Raw genomic sequence first — 20,999 nt, 5'->3', positions numbered from 1 at the left:
TCAGAGCATCCTTTGTGCTGTCTCTCACTTTCCTATCCTTCCATTTTAACCTAGTTTGTTTCTGTATGCTAACAATTGGTACATAACTGTATTCCTCAGTGGAGTCTCTGGCCGGTGGTGGTGGGGAAGGGTGGATTATTGGGCCTGGACCCAGATCCACTTGTCACCCCTCCACCCTCTCCCCTCCGATTCCCACCTTCACAGCTGTTGTAGAGCTGGCAGGCGGCAGAGCTCAAACAGACAACGCACCTCTTCCCACACCTTACTTTGTTCAACTTCCTTTCCCTGCAAAGCAGAGATTTAGATAATACATGAGCCCAGGGGTTCGAGTGAGATGAAAAAACTGTGGGGGGAGGGGGAGAAGAGGGTCTCTCAAAGGGGCGTGGTCGATGTAATTAAGGGCATGGCTTAAAAACACATAGGCTTATAATCTGTGATTACAGATCACAGATTAGTGTGCCGCCCGACTGGTATTTTTGCTTCTTCTGTCATTACATCCAGACACCAACCACTCAAATTACTTTCATATTTCACTTTACTAATTCAACACTAATCCTTTAAGGATTCCAGAGTAGCATGCTACTCGCCGAAAAAGGGCTTCGACATCTCGTCAGGGGTAGTAAGCGCCATATAAATGCAATTACAATACAATACAATGGATGTATGACATTACCACGCATGCTTTTACCACGCATGCATTTACAACGCAAGTATTACAACGAAAACCTTTACAACGCATAGCGCTTTGGGGTGCTGGATAGTGAATAGTTTAATTTACTATTCCAACTCCAGTCCCCGTGGACACTAGGGAAGGTGTTGGATAGTAAATTAAATCTATTCCCTATCCTAGAGCGCCCCCCAGCGCAATGCGTTGTAATGGTTTGCGTTGTAATAGTTGCGTCATAAAGGCACTGGGTGGTAAAAGTTGCGTTGTAAAGGATGTTCCCCCAATACATAATACCACAAGTCACATTACACCTACAACAAGCCAGGACTATTGGCTTTGTCAGTGGTTGTTAGTTGCATAAGATAAATAAGCAACAACTATGGCTTCCTTGTATATAATATTGAAAATGTTTCAGTTCTGAAATGATGAGACTGTAAAAGAACTATAACGAGTCTCTTTAAAGTTACTTACATCACAGGCAGTGAAGGGTGGAACTGCTGCAGAGTTAAGATTTTTATACACCCTGATGGTGAGGGCAAAAATGGAGAGCCCGATAGGAACCCGACTGTTATGTTATCTCAGCAATAGTGTCTAATCTAGTAGGCTCATCCAAAATTGCTAGATTTATTGTTTGAATGTAGCTCAGTCGAAATACCCAAACACAACATGCACTTTTCCCCAGGAGCAAAAGTACCGTATATTCTGAGTTGTTCTGTTTGGGTCGAGGGATACCCAGAGGTATCAGAGTATGCACATCAGATGTTCCCTCTATCTAACCAATATTTCCAATCTTCATTCAACCAAGCTTTTCCTGGCAAAATCTGCATTGGTAAAAATCTTAGATGTGGGGTCAGTTCCAACATCTTGTAATCCTTTATCCTTATCAGAGGGAACAGGACTAAATCCAGTTTCAGATGATATAGCCAAATCGAAATCTTCAAATTTTAATAATTTTATATAAAGTAGAAAATAAACGCTCTGCTTGTAAATGTTTACACTACCCTCTAGCTGTTTCTACAGTGAGGTGTGTACATAATCAAGAACAATGTACCTTCTGCATGGCACATGAAAGTGTTTTTTTTTGTCAAATACATTGTTGTTACTATGATATTGACACTCAATTGTTCCAAAACGTTATTTATTATTTATATTTTAAATTATTCATCTCTCCCCCATAAAGAGATGTTGTGGATAGAGTTGACTACTCTACCCTTTGGGTGGCATGATTTATGTGACATGATTTATATGCCATGATTTATGTGGCATCTCAATATCTCGGAAAAGAACAGGCTGCAAGTCAAGGACAGACAATGCACTTTCAGAACAGGGATGCCTTTCTGTGATAATTGAAAATCGTTGGTTCCTCCACCACTCTCAAAAAAATGAAAAGATCATATCTCTCCTCCGAGGCCAGAGAGGGCAGCTTGCAGCTCTGAAGCAGCGTCCCCCAGCACCAAGGGCTTGTCGATCTCACTCTCCAGGCTCCCTGCGGACTACTGCACAAGCTGCCGCATTATTAATAAAACATGGCGCTTCTTGACCTGGGGTTAATGCTCAGGGAGGAGCTAGCACGCTACGGGGAGCAAACGTTTGCCTCACGTCACTTCCAGAATTAGAGCTCTCAAGGTCTCTTAACCCAGGTGTGAGGAATTAGCCAGTCCTAATTTATGTTTTTTGCATTCTGGGGTTTCGTAGTCCAAATTTTATTTAGGGGTAAAAAAATGACTATAAATCTCAGAATACAAAGATAAAAACTCACACATGGACCTGGGAAACCTTTGAGATCTGCACAATGTGATGCTCATTCAGCTCTTTGCGATCTGTGTCTTTGACCCTTGTACGTGCCCTGCGGTTGGTGCAAGTTTTACTGATTTATGGCTTCCATTTTCTGCACAAAAAGCCTCATCATGGTGCACTCTGGAAGCTGAGTGAGCACATCTTGGGCCAGATGTAGGTCACCAAATACTGGTCGGTAACGGCCGGTATTTGGTGATTGAGATGTAGGGGGCCTAAATTTTACAGAATCAGTAAATTTACCGATTCGGTAACTTTACCGAATCGGTACATCTATATGTAGGTGACACTGCAAACAGTGCCACAGGCCCCTAAGAATTCGTTATTTACCATTTAATTCTATTGCATGGTAAATAACGAATTCATGTGTACATGCACATCTGTGCATGTACACCTGTGCCATGTGGCACACAGACATGACCTAAGGGCATGTATGTGTGTCACATGGCACACAAGCCTGAATCAGGGGTGCAACAGGGTGTCAAAGTGACACCCTGTCCCCCTTGTCAATTCGGTAATTTTACTGATTCGGTATTTACCGATTCGGTAATTGCCATAGGTTTCTATGGGCCTCAAGGCCCATAAGAATCAATGGCAATTACCGAATCGGTAAATATTGATTCGGTAATTACCGAATCATTCAGATTCGGTAAAAATTACTGAATAATTAACTACATCTTATTTACCGAATCTAAAATACTGAATCAGTAACATTCGGTATTTTAGAGTCGGTAAATAAGATTTACCTATATCTGGCCCCTTGTTCGCTAGATCGGTGTTCTACTTTCGACACAATTTTGTCTACAGTGAATTTATGTCTACCTTTACAAAGAGATCAATCAAACAATCAGCATTGGTAGAGCGCGACACTGTCACCCCTGGGGGCATCTGGGAGCTGGGGTGCAAGGTCTCCGTCGTGCCAGGTCTCCCTGTGACAGGTCTTGAGGAAACGGCAGGAAGAGGGAAGAAAGTAGCAGATTAGGCAAAACAGAGGGAGGAGAAACGAGCAGAAAAGCAAAACAGAGGGCAGAAAACCGAGCAGAAAGGCAAAACAGCAGACAAGGGCAAAACATAGGGCAGAAAAACAAGGACTGAGAAACAAGCAGAAAACAACAGAGGGCAGAAAAACAAGCAGAAAAGGCAAAACAGAAGGCAGTAAAGCGAGCAGTCAAGGCAAAACAGAGCAGAGGAGGGCAAAACAGAGGGCAGAAACACGAGCAGTAAGGGCAAAACAGAAAGCAGAAAAGGGAAAACAGAGGTCAGAAAAACAAGCATAAAGGGCAAAACAGAGGTCAGAAGAACGCGCAGAAAAGGCAAAACAGGGCAGAACATAGGGCAGAAAAAGCAAGCGGAAAAGGTAAAGCAGAGGGCAGAAAAACAAGCAGAAAGGCAAAACAAAGGGCAGAAAACGAGCAGGAAAGGTAAAACAGAGCAGAGGCCAAAACAGAGGGCAGAGAAACAAGCAGAAAAGGCAAAATAGAAGGCAGAAAAACAGCAGAAAGGCAAAACACAGGGCAGAAAAATGAGCAGAAACAGAGCAGAAGAGGGCAAAACAGAAGGCTGAAAAACAGCAGGAAAGACAAAACAGAGGGCAGAAAAATTAGCAGAAACAGGCAAAACATCAGGCTTGGCCCGTGTCGGGCGTTATACTGGGGCGGTGACATCAGGCAGGGGAGGGTCAGGGTGGGGGCAAAATGTGATGCAACGTGGACAACGAAATTCGGTTTTTTTTTTTTTCGGTACTTACCTCTAATGGTCCATATCCCGCATTTTACAACCCCCCATCCTGACCCTCTCCTGCCTAACGTCACCGCCCCAGTATAACACCCGGCACGGGCCGTGCCTGCAAAATATGGCAGAAACAGGCAAAAAACATATGGCAGAAAGGCAAAACAGAGCAAGAACTGAGGAGAGAGGCACAGAGAACAGCAAGTTAGAAAGGCAATAGAGGGTAGCGGACTGCGGGCAGGGCAGGTTGGACAGGGGAAATGTCACTTAGGAGCTGGCACAAGGACCCGCTCGAGGTGTAAGCTGCCCCCAGTGTTTGGGATATAAATGTTCCAGCTTGAGTTGTATAGGGTGTTCAATATGGGTCTAGAAGGGCTAGAACCATGGCAGATTTTCAGAATAACCGCTGACAATGTCAAGGATTACTTTGGTTTTTCTATACATAAATAGGGTTGCCACCTGGCCGGTTTCCTACTGGCACCACCGGTATTTTAATGTCTTCTTGTATTTTAAAATCACAAGAAGCCTGTATTTTTAGCTATCTGTACATACTCCAAGCAGCATCCGTAAATACGAAAACACTTTAAAAAAATGTTTTGGAGCTGCGTTAATGGTCCATTCCTAATAATTACAGTAAACAAAGAGAGAAAGAAAGATCACGTGTGCTGAGGTGAGACAGCGTCGGCAGTGGCTCGTGATAATGGATTGCCACTTGCCAGTGCCTGCGTGCGTCACGCCGCGCGCGCAGTGCTCCTCACGCGCACCCTTTTCTCGCTGTGCACGAGCAGAGACGGGAAGGCGACAGCTGGGCAGAGCGCGCGCTCCGTGTGTTTTCACAGAGGCTGCAAAAGCTGAAACGCTCACGGAAAAAGCTGCCTTCAGCATTGGCGAAGGCTGCTTTATTTTGTACACAGACCGCAGGCCGCACCAGCGAGCTTTGTGCCCCGTGAATGTGAAAAGAAGCCGCTGTGTTGAATATTGCCTGTGGGAAAGTTTCCCCTCGTTACTCTGAGTTTAACACATGAGTCAGGAATAACCTAATAAAAGGTGACTTTTTAACCTTTGCAAAGGGGTCGGCCACTGCACACATCGATCTGTTTGAACGAGAAACGACGTGGAAAATTCATAACTATTTAAAACGCCGTGCTGCAGAACTGAATCTCTAGAGTGCCCTGGTGATAAGTACTATTCTACATTAATTGTTGTTTTTTGGGGGGGGGGGGGGGCGGGGGTTGAAAAGAAAACCCTTAGCTGTTTTTCTCATCAGTGCATTGTGCTGCAAATATAATTTACAGTTCCACAATAACTTTATATATTGCACCCCTTGTTTGTCTCTCCAGTCAATTTCTCTACTAGTTGGTATCCAGAAAGAGTCTGTATTAAACAGGGCAACATTAAGTGCCAGGGCAATCCTCAGGAGACCACTGCAGCTTGCACCACCCATTGCCCCTGCCAGTGCTGCCAACGACAGTACCAACTCAACTACTAACCATCACACACCTACAAGTGTGACAATTCATACTAATTCAGGCCCCCAAAGCTATAAGAATGGCTCGGTGTCAGTTCTTAGCCATTGTGTTACATTTTACTTTCATGTTGTGTACATTCAATTAAAAACCAGCTGTTGTTGCTCTCATCCCTAATTAGGCAGACAGCACCACCATGTGGCAGACTGTCATAAGAGCCTTTGCTGACATTTAAGTGCCAAGCACCAGAAACCCCGGCTCAAATTAAGCACTGGCATCAGGCGTGCAACGCCCATTGGGCTCAAAGGGCTTCAGAGCCCCCCCGTCGTGTGTGTCAGCCCGGGCTGAGACAGCTTCCCGGGCACACACACACACACAGATTTTGAGCTGTTGTAGTCTGGCGTCCGTCTTACTAAAGCCTCACAAGAGTACTTCACAGGTCTTTAAAGACCATTTACTTGTTAATGAGGCTTTGCTGTTCTTCCACCCCTTCTTAGAGCCACTGCATCTTCACTCTGCCGATTGCTGGAAGAATTAGCCCCCCCCCACCCGAAATTTTTTATCAGCGCCCCAAATTTGACTCTAGTTGCGCATCTGACTGCCAATACAGCAATACATATGTATGAGACGTATAGCACAAACTTAGCTGAAGTAAAACCCTGCTGTAGTGCGGCATACAATGGGGTGTTCATTGGCTATTGCAGAAGGAAGAGCAGTAGCGGCAGAGGCACGTGGACGCCTCGTCAAGGGTGGAGGGTTACATAGGCGATGAGGACGGGTGCTGTAGTTCAGCTAAAGGAGTGACACAGCTGTATTTGGAGAAAGGGGGTTGGGGTGCCAGTGGAAACTCTTAGCCGGTGAGCCGGTGTACCGATGACTAAGTGACACGTAGCATAGGTTTAAATACAGGATCTGTTATATATACACACAGAGTGTTTGCAAGTTTCATTTTTGACATTCCTCCTTACCCGGATTTGCTGTATTTAAGGGATCATGTCTAAAAGAATAAAGTACAATCAAATGTATGTAATGAGAATCATGCAAGCCACCTTAGTGTTTGTGACCGTGTATAGGTGCACGGTCTGTTGCGTATTGCTTCTATATGGCCATGAAACTCCTGTTGACATGCAGTATTTTGCACAGCTGGGGTTACTTTATCTCATCTGTAATTGCTCACAGGCCGGACAACATTTGTGCCTCTGAGTGATCCAACTCATTACTGTAAAGTTTCACCCTCCTCTCACAGTAAGGCACCATCTTCTGTGTGACGAGCCCTCTGTAAACTAAAGCTAAACAGGAAGGCGATCACTTATCCTTACAAGTGCAAGAAAGTGTAATCTGGTGCCCGGATCAAGCCAACTCACTCCTCAAAGCTTAGGCTTAATGCTTTTGAAAACATTTCGGAAAGAGATCTTGGAAGAGCACTGCCTGACCTGTCTCCTTATTCTCTTTCAGGCTGATATTCGGCACTCTGTACCCTGCATATTATTCCTACAAAGCTGTAAAGTCAAAAGACATTAAGGAATATGTAAGTAATGCAAAGTTTGTTATTCTTGTTTCTGCAGATCTGTGATGTATAAAAATTGTAAAATGCACCATTTACTTGCACTGTGTTTGAATGTACTGAACTTTACAAAACTTTCAGAGTCGCTTAATCTCTGAGACCTTTCGACTCAAAACTTTATTTACCTTCCCTAGTTCTATCTTTCTTGCCAGTTTCTTGGATGACGTCATGCATTACACGCTACAGGGCACTGCAAGGGGTGTATGCATAGAAAGAGAGTGCCCGAGGCTCTAATGTTTGTAGCATCTCAGTGAAGTCCAGACTGCAAACCCAAAACAGCCCTCGCAGACTTTGTCATGCCACCCCCTTACTGTGTAAACTGGTGACGAACACTGATTGTCCAGGACCACACCAAGTGGTGGGCTTGGTGGGGGTCTCCAAAGGAAAGCTTTCACAATGTAGGAGAAAATACTGGATTTTACTAGCTAAACAGTCATAACTTCTAGTTTTACAGCATTGTTCTGCTTGTGTGGTAGAGGGTCTTGCTTGGTCTGTGAGGATGTCAGTGAGAGTGGCTCACTCAGTCTGTGCTGCTGTCATGTTTATCACTCAGTCTCTGCTGGTGTTGATGGGCGTGGGTATCTCACTTTAGTAGGTGTGTGGGACAGGGGTCTCACCCGGTCTGTGCTGGTATCAATGGGAGTGAGTCAGTCGGGGGCCATATTTACTGGAAAAAGACGCAGCGCTGTGCCAAGCTACATCATTAGGAAAGTGCAGGGATGCATCATACTTGCAGTAATAATATGCATAAACAAAGAATCAAAAGGGGGAGTGAAGAAGTAGTGCTAAAAAGCACTTCGGTGGGCGCACCCTCCTTCAGTTAATGGTTCTTTATATCACTCCTGACCCTACTCACACTCACTCAATACATTTCACATAGCACTTACAATATCTAAGTGCTCCAGCGCAGTCGCTAGTCGTAGCAAGCCCCGTCCCGCAGCGGGGTGGGAAGACCCCGATGATGAAGCATGACACCAAGGGCCCTTTTGGTGTGAGAGGGGTATTTTAACAAATAGTGTGTATGCCTGATATACTCTGGCTCACAGAATACCTTCTAGAGGTGGACCTTGTTGTAATAATATGCATCCCCGTGCTTTCCTCTGCGCTGGTGCACAATTGGCTTCCTAGCGCCAATTCATGCAACCTTGTACCATGATGCAAGGGATCCTCCATTGCAGGGATGATTGTTTTTGTGCAGGAAGGTACACCTAATAATTGATGGTGTTTTCCTCCTTATATCTGTGCGGCAACACACATAGAAAGAGGAAAAAACGAGAAGAAATAAAGGTATTTCTATTCATTGCACCACTTTAACACCTTCCCTGGGGAGGCATCAGAATCTGACGTATTCCCAAGTTTGCGAAACCTTGTAAATCCGGGAATGCATCAGAATCCATGGATGTTGCATGGGAACACCCACAGCAGCACCCATGTAACGAGTAATGCGGGAAAGGTGGCCATATATACAAGGCCATGAAAAGCCACTCAGGGTGGCTTTGCGTGGCCTTGTAAATATGTCTCAGCATTGTGCGCCACAGAAGCGTTAAAAAAAAGTGGCGCTCTGTTGGCGCATTGGTCTTGTAAATATGCCCCTCAGTTTGCTTGGTGTGTGGGAGATGGGTCTCACTCTTGTGTGCTGGTGTCCCGAGGCGGGGGCTCACTCAGTTTGTGCTGGTTTTGGGAGAGGGGGCTCACTGAGTCTGTGCTAGCGTCTGAAGGAGTGGCTTACTCAGTCCTTGCTGTTGGGTGGTAAGTGGTCCAGGGCCGGACTGGCCGTAGCGGGCACCAGGCGTTTCCCCGGTGGGCCGCCAAGGTGGGGCTGGTTTTGGGCCCCTGGGGGGGGGGGGGGGGGGGGCTGTTTTTTACAGGGCCTACTTTGCAGCATAGCTGCAATATCGCCCTCGGTAACAAAATAAACAGCTTGGCCGCATCCCCAACCCCGGCCAAGCACTTTGCAGGGGCAGGTTTTGGATCCCAGTCCGGCCATGAAGTGGTCTACGCTGGTGTAGGGGGTGAGAGCACACTTAATCGGGGTAGGCGTCAGTAGGGCTGGCAGACCCAGGTTCTGATGATCTCAAACGTTTGCAAGTACATGTGCACGCACGCTCCTATGTGTAATGCCTTTGTACTAACAATTCAAAATGTATTCCAGGAGCCTGCAACTGTCAAACCTGTGCAGACACAATTTTGAACCTATTTATGAATGCTTTGGAAAAAGGGAAATGTGCTCTAAATTTAGGAGTAAACCCAACGGGAGAAATGTTAATTTTTTTGTGAATTTGTTCCGTAAAATCCACATCCTGGCTGGTGTAATTTTACATCAGGAAAGTGCCCACAAATGTCAAAATGTCTGCCAGTATCCTGGGAAGAGACTCATTCATAAAGCTAGTGTTTGGGGCGGGATTGTCAGGACTTCTGGGCTGGGCCATCTGCAAAAGAAGGTGTGCACCCTCAGAGCTGATTTAGTGGGTGTATTGGTGTTCAAATGCCTCTTGCAGGCAGTTCCACGCACTGGAAACTCACATACATTTGCTTCTGTCAAATTCCACTATGTGCGTTTCAGGGGTGATCTGGGGAGGCGGTACCCCCATATTTATTAGGGTTGGGGAGGGAGTGGTTGCTCCTTGGGAGGAAGGTTTCCAGTGGAGAAACAAAATACCCGGTTGATGTGCACAGCACGAGTGGTGCCATTTTACTGATGCAGAATACAATTGTGTGTGGAAAATGTACCCAACACATTGGAGTGCTCCAGGGAGTCAATAACTGACATATGCTGGAGTACTTAGCAGATGGCTTTTAGATCTAGGATATGGAGCAGAGAAAGTGGCCGCCCTCCATATCTAGTGAGCCTCTCAGCTCAGCTTGGTCTCCAGCGCAGTCTTAGGTCTTACACTTTGGTTGCTGTCTTCTGCCTGTGTGTCGTTGTCTTTCCCATGCCTGCTGTTATAGTTACTGGTGTATATCTTATGCAAGCTGGTCCCACATTTATCAAAAATAGTTTTGTCTTGATTACAAGTACACTATTGCATTCTGATTTGTATATTTCTTCTCCAGAATCCCCACCTTTGTTGATGTTCTCCTCTCACTTCTCCTACACCTGGACCTTGTAGTGTATCTGAGGTGCCCCATCACCTGATCCATAATAGTCACATTAAACGGGATGCAGAAACTTTGCATTTGGGACCAGTGCCTCCTTTTGCCAGCTTTAGAGTCTCATTCAGTGTTTTGGAATTTAGAATCTCCATTCTACTTTCGGTGGCCACATTTTTTTTCTTTTTACATTTTTGAGTTCTAAACAACACGGGCTCAACCTACTGAGTTGTCCCACTTTAAACCAAAAGCCGCTTAAAAAATAGGATATAAGGCAGACCTGTCATAGAGAAAAGTGCAATTTTCTGTTTGACTCCAAATCATTTAAAGACAGTGCCGAGACAGCGTATAGAACCGAGAACCAGAGATTTCCGAGGATGTGCATTCTCTATTCGTTGGATAACAGTATAAAATAAATGCTCTTTTGATAACAGCTCCTTATGATATAAATGCTTTAAAACTATATGGGGTGTGCCCGAGTCACAGAAGGAGCTACCTTCTAGTTTGTGTGGTCAACATCTTGCACCTGGCTGCCTCTACTTATTTTTGAAAAAGGGCCACGTCATTCTAATACCTCTCCTGGAGTTAGCCTTGAAGGCTCAGGGACACCAGTTGTAGTGTCAAAGCTTTGTCACCTTGCAGAGGGCCTCCTGCCTGCTACCACCCTGCCTCAGCTGCCACCCAGATGCCAGAGCAGTGGAAATGGCTGTGGGCTGTCAAGGGCACTCAGTGTATGTAATCAAGAGAGGACTTGCCTATTAACATGTGGTACAGGACTCAGGACTGTATGGGGAAGGAAAGGGAACTGTTGCGTTTCCTTATAAAGCCCTCACTCACCAACCTAGTTGGTGGCATGCTTCATCATCGGGTCCACCCAGTGACACCGAATGTGTCCCGGGTGTGGTTCAACGCCTGTATTACAGCGGAGCAGGTATTTTTACTGAGTGTGCAGTGATAGTGGAGTGAAAAAGTGAAACTTTTAAAAGCTATCCAGTGGTCCTAGTGCCCACGGTGGTTACCTTTAATATCAGGGCCTCTGGTAGCAGTAAAAGCAAGGCAATCGATGTAGGTGGAGTGATAATTAGGAACTCCTGCATCCGGTGGGTGGTCTACATGTTTCAGCCAGGCCTTTCATTAATACTGGCTTTCCTCAGGAACTTAAACTATGTGAAAGTGAGATCTACACTTATAGTGAGTGTGTGATCTAAAATGTGTTGCACGTGCTAAGGTGCCATACGTGTGGGAGGGGGATTCCCTCTCCAAGCATTAGCTTGCGATTTGCATCAAATACCCCTATAGAGATTTCCGGCAGAGGTACAGACCAACTTTGATGGTCAGGACCCATTTGAAACCTGTTGTGCTGCAGCGGCTCTCCGTAGCACTTCGTGACCTTGCAATGCTTTGTGACTATTAGCTCATTACCCCATCTCTCCTTGCCCTCATGCACCAGCAACTGTTTACTCTTGCCTGATGCCCAAATGTAGGGTGCCCTGTTGCTTCGTTGCTAGGTTTGTGCTTTATAAATTCCAATACAAACAGATCTTATGCAGGAAGTAGGTGAAGGCATCGAGGACAGGAGCATCTGTGTGTAGGGAGCACATACAAGTCTGGCTGATGCTTGCTTCGTATGCGAGTTAAGTAGGAAGTGGACACCTTATTGTAGAATGATGACTTTATTGAGGCCCAGAAGGCCTGATTCACCAATCAATCCATCAATCATATCATTTGTAAAGCGCACTACTCACCTGTGAGGGTCTCAAGGTGCTGGGGTGGGGAATGCTGCTACTGCTCGAAAAGCCAGGTCTTGAGGAGTTTTCTGAAGGTCAGCAGGTCTTGGGTCTGCCGTAGGTGGATGGGGAGGGTGTTCCAGGTCTTGGCTGCGAGGTGGGAGAACGATCTGCCGCCGGAGGTTGCTCTTCGGAAGCGGGGGACTGTGGCGAGGTAAGCGGAGTGGAACTGGCAGGTGGGGGTGTAGAAGCTGAGTCGTCTGTTGAGGTACGTTGGTCTGGTGTTGTGGAGTGCCTTGTGTGCATGGGTGAGGAGCTTCAAGGTTATACTCTTGTTGACCGGGAGCCAGTGCAGGTCTCTCAGGTGGGGTGTGATGTGGCTGCGGCGAGGGATGTCGAGGATCAGGCATGCAGAGGCATTCTGGATGCTTTGGAGCCGTCTCAGGAGTTTGGCCGAGGCTCCTGCGTAGAGGGCATTTCCATAGTCCAACTTGCTGCCGACGAGGGCCTGGGTGACCGTTCTTCTTGTTTCAGTGGGGATCCACTTTTAGATCCTGCGGAGCATGCGGAGGGTGATAAAGCAGGAGGAGGAGACGGGGTTGACCTGTTTAGTCATGGAGAGGGTGGAGTCAAGGCTGACCCCTAGGTTGCGTGTGTGGTCGGTGGGTGTTGGAGCGGTTCCCAGTGTGGTCGGCCACCAGGAGTCGTCCCAGGCCGAAGGGGTAGATCCGAGTATGAGGACCTCCATCTTGTCCGAGTGCAGCTTCAGTCGGCTGTTCCTCATCCATTTAGCGACGGCCTTCATTCCTTTGTGAAGGTCGGTTTTGGCGGTTGGGGGTCCTTGGTGAGGGAGAGGATCAGCTGGGTGTCATCAGCTTAGGAGATGATGTTGAGGTCGTGCCGACGGGCGACGTGGGCGAGCGGTGCCATGTAGATGTTAAACAGAGTTGGGCTGAGGGATGAACCCTGGGGTACGCCGCAGATGATCTCGGTGGCTTCGGAGCGGACGGGGGGGGAAGGCGGACGCTCTGTGTTCTGTCGGAGAGGAAGGAGGTGGTCCAGTCCAGGGCCTTCTCTTGAATCCCGGCGTTGTGGAGGCGTGTTCGTAGTGTGTGGTGGCAGACCGTGGCAAACCGTGACGAAGGCGGCTGACAGGTCTAGGAGGATGAGGGCCGCCGTTTCTCTGTTGTCCAGCAGGGACTTGATGTCATCGGTGGCGGCGATGAGGGCAGTCTCGGTGCTGTAGTTGCTGCGGAACGCGTAGGTTTTCCTCGAGATACCTCCTCGAGGTAGTGAGTCAGTTGTTCGTTGACGGTTCACCAAGCAATTGGTACACATGAAACAGCAATTCGATCCCAAATCTCTGGTTTTACTGGTGCACGGTATTCACAGAGGACATCTTGCACTCAGATAATTTCTCCCACACAGAATGTTCTTGCACGCTTACGCTCTCTTGTGTTATATTCAGTGGGAGTAAATCCCATTCAGGTCAGGTGGAGTGGGCGTTTCAGGGCGTGTTCAGCCCTGGACGTGAATGAACGCCAAAGCTCTTCAGTTTGTGTCCTTTGACAAACTTCCATGTGACCCTCTCTCACTTTGGATGAAGTGATAGGTTTCCTTGTGCCAAGGGCTGGAGTAAATCCTTTTCTTGAGCCATAAGAGGAACACAATATTTCCCATTCTTCATACAGGTGTAGAGGTGGTCTCCATAAGAAAAAAAAGTTTTTTGTGTGAGGCAAAAAATAAAAATAAATCCCTAATGAGGAATTCTATTACTCGCACAGTCCGACACAGGTGCAATACCAATGCAAAAAAAGCCACAGGGTCCTTCCAGGTGTAGGCCTGGAGAGCAGCGACTGACAGCTTTCCTGCATACTTCTAGAAAGTTTTGTGAAAAAAGTCATACTGCTGCACCCTTGTGTAGTACTTCTGTAGGTGCAAACTTAAAACAACTTTCCTGCCAATGAATTGCTTCACTGTCAGGGCGAAGTTTCCTTGAAGGTTTCCAGTTGAACATATCTGCAGTGACTTTTGATGAGCACGTGCCACAGGCCAGAAAGTCTGTTGTCTATTTTCATTTGCAATTAATAATAGTCACGGGTATCAGTGCAAAGAATGAAAATAACTGACTGACAGTCACACAGACAGGATTCAGCGTGTCTCCAGGGAAGTGCATTGGTTTACATTCATTGATTTAACACTAGGCGCGCCTAGTCCTGACCCCGCCCTTTCAGTCCATGAGGTTCACCCTGGGAAGCAGAGACAATCTCTCATACATTAACTTTAGGATGGAAAAGGATATTCCATGCTTACTTTAAGCCTCCAAGCACCAAACTCAGCAATGTTTCATTTTCAGAAACTCCTTCACTAGAGTTCCAAGACAAATAGCTTCCTTTCATTGAAAGAACATGCTCTTTTAAATGAAAGATGTTTTTTTAAATACCTCCATAATCCTGCAGGAAAACGGGCAAATTGTAAAGTCTGGTTTTCTTTATGGGACGTCTGCCAAGTGGTACAATGTTAGAAAATTCTGTGGTGCCTCAAATAGATTATCTTGTTTGAGAATAGAGGTGAATTGTATATGAAAAAGAGCCAGTAATAGTTTAGAGAAGGAAACAGAATCCCAACGTGGTTGCAGCAAGTCAGATTATTTCTTTACAGCTAAGATTATTGAACTGTAAAAGGACATTAGCTAGGTTATTGAGCCATCAGTCCAATATCTCAAATATGCCCACCTCCATGCAGTTTCTTTGGAATAATGTTCTCTAATGTAGAATGCCACAATTAAAGCCTAATTTAGAGCTTGGCGGATGCGTACTCCGTCACAAATGTGATGGATATTCTGTCTGCCATATCACAAGTGCCATTCGAAATAATGCACTTGTAAGACCGCGAATGGGAGAACCGGCACTTACGAAAATGGTAGAGCACGCAGTAACTTCTAACAGAAAACAGTGGCCCAAACTCCAAACACACATATCATAACATAACGTAACACAACATATGGTCTCACTCAAATTGCTTTTCTGACCACAGCCTCCTTCAGAGAAACAAATCAAAAAGTTGTCTCAGACAGGATATATGACAGAAAATAGACATCAGCTGAGTGAATGCAGCAGATGGCCCTGTCATGTGTTTCCTGCATGACCCATTGTCGTTTTTCCTATGTTAGCCTCGTTCTGCATGGTGTAGGCCACATTTCTCTGCACACATTACTATATAAACACACTTGCTTTTGTGCCACATTGTATTTTCACACAGAACTTGCATATGTTTTCGTGTTCTGTTCCTTTCCTGAGACTTAGTCTGAACACCACAGACAAGGTCAAACAACAATGCTCCTTGTTATCTTCTCTGGTCAGTCACTAGCACCTAGATGTAATATAAGAGTGCAGCTGCTGTTTGTGAGCAAACATGTCTTGTCATATAACTGAGGACAGGAGTTCTAAAAACACACTCTGAGAATGAAGGTCATGAGACAAGACTGCCGTGCCAGCTGAGATGTAGAACATATATTTATGTGTGCTAAGGTACAGGGTCCACCACTAATCCTAGAGATCGCCGATATATAATCATTTAGCTTCATTAGGAAGGGGGCGAGGGTTTAAGCTAATCTATCTTAAAACATGACAAGGCTTTTCATGGTATATGGTTTATTAACCATGCCAGCAATATATTTGATATACATTTGTTTTCTAATTGTGGCGAAAATACTGCATCTTAGTTAATAAATATTCTAAACTTCTTTTGTGTCTCTTGTTTATCGCATTGTGGATAAGTACGAGTGAGAGAGCGAAAGGGTGTATCCTGTTACGGTGATCCCTGAGAGGGTCAAGAGTGTTGTTTTCTGGGGTGCCAATTCACTTGTTTCTCTGGTATGGTTAGGTGGGCAAGTGAGGTACTATAGTTTATCCCCTACCCTGCCTGGGGCTGAGATCCTTGTTTTATCTATTAGAATCAACTGTCTTGTCTCATTCAAGTGCGGCCTAGTCTGTAAAGCCCCTGGTCCAATGGAATGTTACTCCTGCATTCTATGTTCTGGCCTGTTCCTGGCTAGTGAGCAATAATAAGCTCTTATTCATAACATTTTAATCTTCATCTTGAGGACCCCTCTGATAAAGAGTTGTGTTTTTCATCACCTTCACTCAGCCTTCAATATCGAGATCCTGAAGATTGGTCCCACACAGCAAGTGCTCCACACATTGGATGCTTTATTGAACTTTCCTGCCTGATTATAGCCTTATAGCCCGCTTTCAAGGGCTTTACCGGTTACTAAAGTCTCTAAACCCGAGTTACAGGGCAGAGCCGCAGATGATGGCCTATAACGAGGGAGAGGGCCCTTAAAAACTGGTATAGCCCGAGGCAGAAGGGTAGAATGTTATAAATTAGAAAGGGAGAAACACAAAGACAAAGACTGGAATGTTGGAGCAGGAGGCTTATACCAGCCATTATAAGGCTAGAGCTTCTCCATAGTCTTCAGTGGAGCTCTCAACATTTTAATGTTCTAATATAGCTTTATAGCCCGCCGTAGCGGACTATACCAGCCATTAAAGGCCTGCTCCAGGGTTAAAGGCCCGAGCCGAAGGCGATTGCCCTGAACATTCCGCTCCATCAGGGCAGAATGTTGTAATTAGTAAAACAAAGGCCTCACAGAGCCCAAGGGGGCTCAAATTCTCTCTAGCTCCATGGGGCCGTTGTTCACAGCTATTGCGATAAATATTCTACAGCTAACCGCCACGCTCAGGGCCACAGCTGATAGCTTTTGAACATTCACAGCAAGAGCTGTGACAAGGGGCTGAAGTCAGCCGCTGGTTCCTCCCAGGTTGGCCAATCGCTTTTTGAAGTTCAGCCAAGCCACGGAGACCCAGGAGCTGAGCAGCATTCCCCCTCCCTCCTTCTGATGCTCACATTACTCTGAGCTCGGGAGGAGGGAGAGGGAAGGCTCCAATGTACCGTACAGCCTCTGCCATTCACTTTCCCCTGCCCACTCCATGTATATTGAAGAGGCAGGGAAAGAGAAAGGGAGAGGCAGTTTATTAGAACTTTGAAATGTTGAGTGCAGTGGGCCTATACCAGTTCATATAGGCTGCTGCTGCTCATTGTCTTTAGTGGTGCTCTCAACATTCCAATGTTCTAATATAGCCTTACAGCCCGCCGTAGTGGGCTAAACTGGCCATTAAAGGCCCGTTTTAGTGCGGCGAGGGCCTTCAACAAGGGAGCAGGACTTTAATGCTAGCATAGCCCAGCTACTGAGGGCTATAAGGCTATTAGAACAGAGCAAAATGTTCTAACAAATAAAACAAAGGCCTCACGGAGCCCGAGGGGATTGAAATCCACTCTGGCTCCGTGAGGCCTTTGTTCACAGCAACAAAGGCCTCACGGCCAGCAACTGGAATGTTGAGGCTCCAGGCTTCTAATGCCATTAAAACTACAGAGCACTCCATTGTCTTCAATGGAGCTCCCAACATCCCAATGTTCTAATGTTTGTTAATGGATGCATCCCAGTCACTTGTATTGACCATTGCATGTTCTGTTTCATGGCTACGTAGGATTCTGTAAAAACTCCCAAAGCTGGTGAGCAGGTGGTATTTGCCAGATCATGGAACAATTTGAAAGAGGAAATATGGCCATCAGCCATATAGGTCAGTTTCCTTGATGCTAAATGACAATCCTGCTCAAAATTATCATTCAAAACTCTATCATCAATAGCTGGCTAAGTTCCCATCTGGATAAAGTCATCCCTGGAGGAAACATCCCTCTGCCCCGTGGTCCAACTCCCAGCCACGGATATTGGGAAATATCTTGGATGAAGGGAGGGGGGCATGAGTGCTCTAATTTTATTAGACGTGTGAGCAGCTGGGATTAGGGTGAGGTACTTCCATGACTTCCTTTGTTCAGAGTGGATGCAAGCAGTAGAACTTGCAAAGTACAGATGTACTTCTAAAATTATTACAAATTGAGTGGCACCCGTGTCTGTACTGAGTCCTACCCTTTTCAATCCCTTATGCTTCTATTGATGGAATCCTTTGGCAATATTAGTTACTCTCGTGCAGACAATACTCAATTGATTATTTGACTAGAAAAAGACCCTCAGAAGAATGCCTGGAATTTTAAGTACTGCCTTTTGGAGATTTTCAACTGGATGACGGATAATTTCTGGTTTTGAACAAGACAAAACTGAGATTGTGCTCCTCGGCCCGGTCTCTTCCTGGGCACGAGAATGGCGGCCAGACTAGTTTGGGTTTCTAAATCTGCCATTGGATCAGGCACGGAATTTGGGGATCAGGATAGACTCTTATTTGTCCTTCTGAGAGCACATTAGCACCACATTTGTCACAGGATTTAGGCACCTGTGTATCATCAGGAAAATCCTACCTTTGATTCCGACCTCAGCGAGTAAGGATATGCTACAAGCCTTTTTTTTATAGAGCATTGACTATTACAACTCTCTTTTCGTAGGTCTCCCTGTGCAGCTTATAGACTTCAAGTGCTACAAAATGTGGTAGCCAGACTGATGCTTAGTCTGAAGATTAGCTTCTTCCATCTTGAAGGCGCCCAGTTTGAGAGAGATGTTAATTTGAAGCACTCTGCTTATGCCCTAAAAATCCCCATTAATATTTTCAGCTCTTCTATCTTGTTTTACTTGGTACCACCCAACACATAGCCTAAGATCAGGCAAGCCCACCGCGGTGTCATCCCCAAGTTCAGGAAGGCCAGAATAGGGGACTGCTCTGTAACAGCGGGGACCGCAAAGGCCTGACATTATCATCCACTCGCTCTGCGACCCCAACCCAGTCTTAAGTCTTTTAGAAAGATCTTTATACCTTCCTATTTACAAATAACATCTGGGTCTTCAGGCCCTGTTACCTACAACTTTAAGTTCCTTGCCCCCTACTTTGTACTGTCACTTTTTCACTTTAGCGCCAGGACACTTCGTTCCTGAAGTAGCTGTGCAAATCTCATAATCAATCAATCAATTACTTTGCAAGGATCGTTATAAAGTAAGGTTAGGAGTTTCATGGAGGGGTTACCCTTGCATAGGGGAATATAAAATGGCCCCATTAGTTTTGTTCTCATTGGGCGGTAGTGTGCCAACAGCATTTGGATGGGCAGGGTGCATTCATTTATAGGGCTTTAGCCATTTCCTGAATAGTGCTTGTTTGATTCATTAGCCTCAGGGAGCACAAGATGGCCTAGGGAAGCAAAACCCCTACTCGAAATGTGCCTCAAGTGAAAGGACTGTGATTTGAAGAGTTGGTTTTTCTTGCCTGTCATTCCAATAGTGGAATTCCAGACCTGATGTTTAGTTCAGGGAGCTAGCAGGGGGACACACAATTCAGATTCCTCAGTTACATGACCCTCAGAATACCTTTATCTATCACCGTTGAGTTCACCTGTTAGACCTTTGTAAGTACATCACTGTCATATAGTGTTAAAACTCATTTGGAAATCACTTCTGCTTCTGGAAGCAGCTATTGTTACGAATAGGTGTAAGGGTACCACCTACAACCCCAGGGATTGCTATCTACAGGCTTTCTTAATAACGGTGACCCTTATTGTGTCTTCGGGATGACCAGTTCCTAAGATTTTTGCTACATTACAGTGTATTCCCTTTCCTACAGCGAACAAAAGAGAGCAAGAGAATATATAAACCATGACAATAGCAGCGTCTTCCCTCCATAAGTGGAAGGCCGTGAGCCCAACGTAAGGCAAACAGCTCTGTCTACTGCACTGGCTATAGCCAGGTTCTTCATCCCCAGTACTATTTCAAGCAGGCGCCATTTATTTGATCTACTCTCACTATAGGACCTCTTGCTAAAGCCGTCCTTTAACAGTCAGATGGGCCAGCCCTGAAGAAATCTGAAGAGTTCTTTCTCCGGAATGGTTTTCAGGAGAGCAGGCTGCACCACATTTACTTGTCCTATTTCCACATTTAAGCTGTCACTAAAGAGGACAGCATTCTTTAACCCATTCCATTGAACACTAGTTTATCAAAGTCCAGGGGAGCTTTTTTAGATGTTCTCCCTACTTCCTACCACTAGTGGACAGGTTGAATAGCTGAATGCACATCACAGCATCATCAGTTCAAAAAGTGTGGAGGTTTTATATTGGTAAGGAGAGACATTAGCCAAATTTGGCATTCCCCAAAGACACCAGATGTGTACAGGTGAGCCTTGAGGTTCGACAAGCGCAGAGTTATTGAGGCTGTAATCTTCAAGGCCTGAGGCTACCTTCATAAACATGGCAACATATGGGGGCTATTGATGAACCTTGCAAAAATGTAATAGAACCACCCATTCTTCACTGCAGGACTGTGATATCCCCACATGAAAATTCTTCTATATGGATCTGTGTCCATGATGCTTTAACCAATGGGGGAAGAGAGAGACAGAACCTCTTGCAAACAAAATGGCTTGCAGGCAGTATGCACTTTAGGTTATGAACTAAATAAAGGAAACAGACTCAAGGTACATATCTAGCTATAAGCCCACATTTTGAGAGGTGCTTGTTTTTAGCTCCTTCTGTTTAACTTTATTCATTAGACCTTATCCTAAAAAGATAAGTAAATATTATCCAGGAAAGACTTTTCATGTTCTAAATGCGGTACTGAATAGGCAGGGCTTTACCACATGGTATGGGGCAGCCCAGTTTTAACGGGGTATTGGAGGAATGAAGCAGGGTCATTGGCCAGTGCGACTTGTGGGACACCCCCGCGCCGCACGGCCACCAGCTGCTGCGTGTGTTCCCCTCTGCCTGCCTTCTGCCTCGCTGACGCCGTGGTCGCTCCCCTCTGGTTTCCCAGTTGTTTTGCCCTAAATTTGTGCTTGTCTGCTTCTGCCGTCTGCTCGCGTATTTTGCTGTTTTTCCTTGTTTTGCCCGTAATTTGTGCTTGTCTGTTTCTGCCGTCTGCTCGCGTATTTTGCTGTTTTTCCTTGTTTTGCCCGTAATTTGTGCTTGTCTGT

The 20,999-nt window shown here is 45.8% G+C and overlaps 1 protein-coding gene across 3 annotated transcripts in view; it reads left to right on the top strand.

Annotated features, from left to right (window-relative positions):
* The window catches only part of REEP1 (receptor accessory protein 1), a 315,311-nt gene that overhangs the window by 116,685 nt on the left and 177,627 nt on the right, over positions 1 to 20,999 (top strand). For all 3 annotated transcript variants that reach the window (XM_086964257.1, XM_086964256.1, XM_086964258.1), the window contains exon 2: positions 7,111 to 7,183. In XM_086964257.1, the coding sequence (XP_086820383.1) occupies positions 7,111 to 7,183 (73 nt within the window). The remainder of the gene's footprint in view (positions 1 to 7,110; positions 7,184 to 20,999) is intronic.

This window comes from Lissotriton vulgaris, chromosome 3_2 (genome assembly GCF_964263255.1).
Source record: "Lissotriton vulgaris chromosome 3_2, aLisVul1.2, whole genome shotgun sequence".
NCBI classification, from domain to species: domain Eukaryota; kingdom Metazoa; phylum Chordata; class Amphibia; order Caudata; family Salamandridae; genus Lissotriton; species Lissotriton vulgaris.
This window is presented reverse-complemented; position numbering and strand designations above follow the sequence as displayed.